Consider the following 5,140-nt stretch of genomic DNA (forward strand, 5'->3'; position numbering starts at 1 on the left):
CTATATATATACAACAAGATACCATTCCTAATGGTTCAATGCTTATCATATCTAGCTTGATTTTAGTGTAATGTCATCCAGCTACACTTTTCACATGTCACTTAATAATTTTTTGCATTTATCATGCTAGAGTATTATATGTCTCTAGAGGCTCGAGAGCATAAGCAAATGCCTATTTTATGTATATGTCGCCAGTTACATACATAATTTCACATATCAATATTATGCTTGCATTATTTATTTTAAATAAAAACATTAGACTTCAGAGTTTTATGTTACAATTGGGGTTATTATTGTGCCAGCCCTTAGTGATATCTCACCTTCTCAGAGATCATGGGAGCACTTTACATCCAAGACTGTGTGGGCATATGTCGTTACTTCACACCTGAGGGTTCTTCACTCATCAAAATTGTACAACCATCTATGATGGATCGGGCACGGCGCTAATAGGAGGAAATCTAGAGTATACACAAGTGCAGGAGAAGATAAAATGCAATATTGTCATCTATATCAGAGCAAGCGAAACCCTTTGCCTTCCTTACCTGTAAGGCCCAGGCAGATGGACGCTTTGAACCACATGGCAACAAATTATGCTTCACAAACCATTTTAAGCTGTTTCTTACCTGGAAAACCTCTGGGGAAGCCTTTGTTGGAGACTTCTTGGGTAGAGACTCTCGACTGAGTCAGTATCACTATTCACAGCACGGTGTGCTTCACAAACGTGTTCCTCTCCGTCGCTTAACCTTCGCCGAAGCTTCCCACATCATAGCCCACAACTTTGTACTATCGTAGCCTTTTCAGCCCTGTTCGAAGCCCGCGCAGATCAGCACCAAATGGGGCTACCATGTCACCTCCCTCTCCCGGGAAAGCTCCTGTTAGGAGTCGCGTATAGGTACTCTGCATCCCTAAATTATGCGTAGCTTCTTCTCAAAACTGATGCTCTAAGCGACAACTGCATTTACCGATGATAACTACATATAGTTACACTCTGCATCTATATAAGTTACTCTGATGCTTTAAGCGACAACTGCATTTGCCGATGACGGCATCGTGATCTGCCCTGAGATTATCATATATAACGCACGTCATCTGCTTAAGATGAACTGGATGAAAATGTCTCGAAGCCAGGGATAGTGGGCTTTGATGGCCACGCCAAAATCTCAGACTGGCCGAGCAACATGGCGGACACCTGCAACATAGATGGCCTGGAGTTTGGGAAGGTTTGCGTACAGAGGAGGGCCACGTGCACCACACGAATGACCTGATCCACATCCCCTCGAGCCAGCTTGCCCACATTCCGGTCCAGTAACTCGCCCTGTTGCCTCCTCTCAAACAACGCCCACGCCTGTGTATGATTTTAATAATATGCCCATGAGCTTGCCATTACAAGAACAACTGCTGAAATCCAATGGCTTGCAATAGAAGATTTTCGTTACCCATTCTAGCAAATGTTGCTTCCACGGCGGCAAACTTTGGTCTATTATCCTCCTCCCGCTCACAATCTCCAGCACTAGCACACCAAAGCTGTAAACATCTGCCTTCTCCGTTAGAAGCCCACCGAGGACATACTCAGGTGCCACATAGCCCCTTCCAATTGGAAACACTCGTTAGGCGTCTCTCGATCAAAAACGTAGAATTAACAATCGCATGAAATGGGCTTTGCTTACCGGGTTCCTGCAACCTTACTGGTGGTAACATGAGAAACATCGTCTTCAAAGAACCTCGCCAACCCAAAATCGGCAAGTTTGGGTGCGTAGTTGCTGTCTAGAAGGATGTTGCTTGCTTTGATGTCTCTGTGCACGATCTTAATGTGGGACTCTTCGTGGAGGTAAGACACCCCGCGGGCTATACCCACGATGATATCGAACCGGGCCTTCCATCCTAGTGTGTGTGATAGATCTGAGTCTGCACGGGGACTGCGCTTAGTATCTTGTAAAACATCTCCATGTTCATGAATTATATCGCATTGTAAATGTAAATGACTGCCAAAGTTGCGACGGTTTGAAGGGATTTACTCAACAAGTAGATGCCAAAATTGCGACGGTTTGAAGGAATTTACTGAATAGGTAGATGTCCAAGCTGCGGTTGGGAAGATACTCGTAAACAAGGAGACGCTGTGAGTCTTCCACGCAGCTTCCGAGCAACTGAATCAGGTTCCGATGTTGGACAGTAGTGATCAGGTTGACCTCATTCGAGAACTCTGATAGGCCCTGATGGCTCCGGGAAGAGAGCATCTTGATGGCCACCTCTTGACCGGAAGCGAGGCATCCCTGCAGAGCGACAGCAGATCAGACGCTTGGATGAAGGGTCTGAAGGGCGATCATACGTCAGAAAATTTGAGAGAGAAAGAGATAGAGAGACCGACCTTGTAGACAGGACCAAATCCTCCCTCCCCTAGCTTGTAGCTCGGATCGAAGTCCCCCGTCGCCTGTCGCAGCTCATCAAGTGAAAACTTCGTTGCCCCCTGCCGGAAACAGTAAGGGAGACTCGGATGCTCGTCTGTGCACAGCACTCGCAACACTTTAGATAAGACAAAACGCACACTATGCTACTACACTCGCAAGAAATCTATTGTCGCCCGATCGAGAGGCGCTCTGGAAATCATAGAAGAGATCTGCAGAGAAGGAGCTTACCTCGAGTTTGAGAGCCGCCCTGTAATCTAATTCGTAATCGGCTTTTCCCGCGAAGGAAGATGGCCGCAGCCACAGCAGCAGCGATGGCGAGCACGCCCGCGACGGCACCTCCTACCCCGACGGGAACGACGTGAGAACTTTTCTCCTTTTCTGGTATATGTGGTGCAGGCGGCTGCCCTGGGCTGACAGAGGGGTTGAAGGAATTTGGTGCAGCTGGGCGAGGCGGCGAACTTGGAGGGGCGGGCACGGTGGCGGGATATGGGGATGGAGCAGTACCAGTGGTGTTGAAGAGGAGGGGAGAATTGCCATAGGCGTAGTAACAGGTGACGAAGTAGACCTGGCCGGCGGGGGAGCCGTCACAGACGGCGGAGACATTGGAAGTGGCCCGAGAGAGGCAGGCGGCGCACTGGGAGGGGGAGAGGTAGGAGAGGCACTGGGCGAGGGCGTAAGCGGCGTCGCTGCCGCTGCCTTGGCTGGCGGCCCAGAAGTGATCCCGGCGGGTGGGCGCCACCCGGGCGGTGGCGCTGAGAGCGGCGCCTACGTTCACGGTGAAGAGACGGCCGGGACGCTCGCCCGAGGCGTTGCTGCAGTCGCCCGTGAGGAAGGTGAAGTCGGCGTCCGCCAGGAAGTTGTAGGTCTCGTAGCGCAGATAGCAGCCCTGCAGGAGGGCGCGCATTCCTAAGGCCCCTGCCGGGCAGAAGGCCGCAATCAAGATCGTCGTCACGCAGTTGCTGCACTGCGCCCCAGACAGGTCCCCCCTGCACTGGTACATCCCATACACGTCATATCCCGCAGACGCGCTCGGCGAACCGGACGACGACGACCCCGTCGCCGACTCGTTGGCGTAGAGAGACGTCAACGACTCCTGCCGCAGCATGCCCATCACTCGGTTGAAGTTGTACATGAATGTGCTGTTGTTGGCGACTATGGTTGAGTTGCAGGAGATATTGACGCTGTCTGTGATGGCTGACTGGGCGCCGAGTTGTCTGGAAGGATGATAGCACAGAACGAGCAACATCAGGGCCACCCAAGGCCAGCCATGCTGCACAGTAACCCCCGCCATAGCCAGGCCATAGCCAACAGGCTAGATAGCCAAGAGGCTTCACAGAACTAGAAAAAGCGCCACCTTATTTACCCGGCATGACCAGCTGCTCATTCATAAGTCACAATCAGAGTCCATTTCCTCACAAGTATACCTTCGTGACTCGTCCTTTACGACCAGTTTCCAAAAAGTTTAGCGGTCAGCCCAACCTCCAGAGTCCACGCAGTTGTTTACACCAAAAGGGATTTTGTGATGTTAAAAGGTTTTAATCTTACTTTTTAAATCTATTCTTTTATTCTCTATTCTATCTATTTTCTTATGTATTATGTATTATGTAAAGCTTTGGCTTGGAAATTCTGAACCAACCAGAAAGCTCCCAAACCTACGTGGCGTAAGGAGAAATGGTTTGGTCGATGCAATAGGAGAAGAGGTGTTTCTTGAAGTTAGTGTAGGTAGATCATGATTGCAATGACCACACACACACTCTCACACACACTCTCACACACACACACACACACACTCTCTCTCTCTCTCTCTCTCTCTTGCTAGCAGCAAGCTAGCAGCAAGAGTGTAACTGAAAATAGATCAAGATAGATAATCAATTCTAAGGTTTTAGAATAAGAATGGGGGGAGGGGTGGCAAAGTGAACTTGGCACCAAAAAAGGAAAATATAGAGAACTGTTAGTTGTGGCGTGAAAGGCATTTGCTGGGGCGGGCAAGATAGCCATGTGGCGAAAGGTACGTTGGTTCCTGCCACATGGCAGCTCTACATGCATCCTCTACCCCCTCGCCCAAACATGATGGAACCCAATGCTAGGCAGGACATTTTGCCTCCCCTCTCTGCATCCCTTGTCTCGTCTACCCCCATCATCATAGAGCTGACAGGGGGAAGAGTATCTCCTCCTCCACCCAGTGCAATCAATATAGTGCCGTCGAATGTCTCCTTCTGGACCGATCCACCTCCACTCACTCATGGATATGGAGTACATGTGCATAGGAGTACTCCTGAAGCCCTCTCATGTGGGAGATTCATGCAATATTTGCCCACAAACATACATGATGATATGCACAGGGGCTTTGTTCGGAAATCCTCCTCCCGTTTCGTTGTTTCGGTTCGGTGCTCCATGTGATCTAAGAACTACAATCCCCCTTGTGGGTGGTCAAGGCCCCCCTCCAACAAATGCCTACCTTCACTCTGGACCCCCACCCCAGTTCGATGGACCACCTGGCTCCACTCAGGAGAATGGCAGATCAAACATCCGATGAGAGGGAGCAGCTACCTATGGTGGTAAGCAAGAAGCCTCGATCAAGTAAGAAGTCTCAAGACAAGACGCTCATCAACGATCACCAGATGCTAAGGCTCATCCCAATCATAACGTCGAAGGTGAGTGCTCTGTATTTATTCCAAATGAGCATATTAACAAGGTATTAGTTGACTACCATGCTAGAGCATTGATAAGGCTCT

At 49.7% G+C, this 5,140-nt stretch overlaps 1 protein-coding gene across 4 annotated transcripts; it reads right to left on the reverse strand.

Moving 5' to 3' along the window:
* Positions 1-232: 232 nt before the first annotated feature.
* Positions 233-3,773, reverse strand: LOC148021161 (cysteine-rich receptor-like protein kinase 2). Of its 4 annotated transcripts, XR_015694679.1 has the most exons (7): positions 2,634-3,771; positions 2,366-2,499; positions 2,021-2,270; positions 1,668-1,905; positions 1,437-1,587; positions 624-1,345; positions 233-542 (listed from the first exon to the last, which is right to left on the reverse strand). XR_015694679.1 is itself a non-coding variant. In XM_087699000.1 (6 exons), the coding sequence occupies exons 1-6, from the start codon at positions 3,694-3,696 to the stop codon at positions 1,094-1,096; spliced, it is 2,025 nt and encodes a 674-aa protein (XP_087555126.1). In that variant the 5' UTR covers positions 3,697-3,773; the 3' UTR covers positions 233-1,093. The 4 variants fall into 4 exon arrangements, 3 of the variants coding, with proteins under 3 accessions (XP_087555126.1, XP_087555124.1, XP_087555125.1); XM_087699000.1 differs by having other exon boundaries at positions 233-1,345; positions 1,437-1,524; positions 2,634-3,773; XM_087698998.1 differs by having other exon boundaries at positions 233-1,345.
* Positions 3,774-5,140: the final 1,367 nt, after the last annotated feature.

This window comes from Lygodium microphyllum, chromosome 18 (genome assembly GCF_053477565.2).
Source record: "Lygodium microphyllum isolate KBCC chromosome 18, Lygodium_microphyllum_v1.1.10, whole genome shotgun sequence".
In the NCBI taxonomy this organism is placed as follows: Eukaryota; Viridiplantae; Streptophyta; class Polypodiopsida; order Schizaeales; family Lygodiaceae; genus Lygodium; species Lygodium microphyllum.

What these genes read in the sequence shown, in the direction of transcription:
- LOC148021161 (XM_087698998.1), bottom strand. Translation starts at nt 3,696, where the DNA reads ATGGCGGGGGTTACTGTGCAGCATGGCTGGCCTTGGGTGGCCCTGATG. An exon ending in GGGCGGCTCTCAAACTCGAG is followed by an intron (nt 2,500 to 2,633) that starts GTAAGCTCCTTC and finishes TGCTGTGCACAG; the next exon opens with ACGAGCATCCGAGTCTCCCT. An exon ending in AGCAACATTTGCTAGAATGG is followed by an intron (nt 1,346 to 1,436) that starts GTAACGAAAATC and finishes AATCATACACAG; the next exon opens with GCGTGGGCGTTGTTTGAGAG.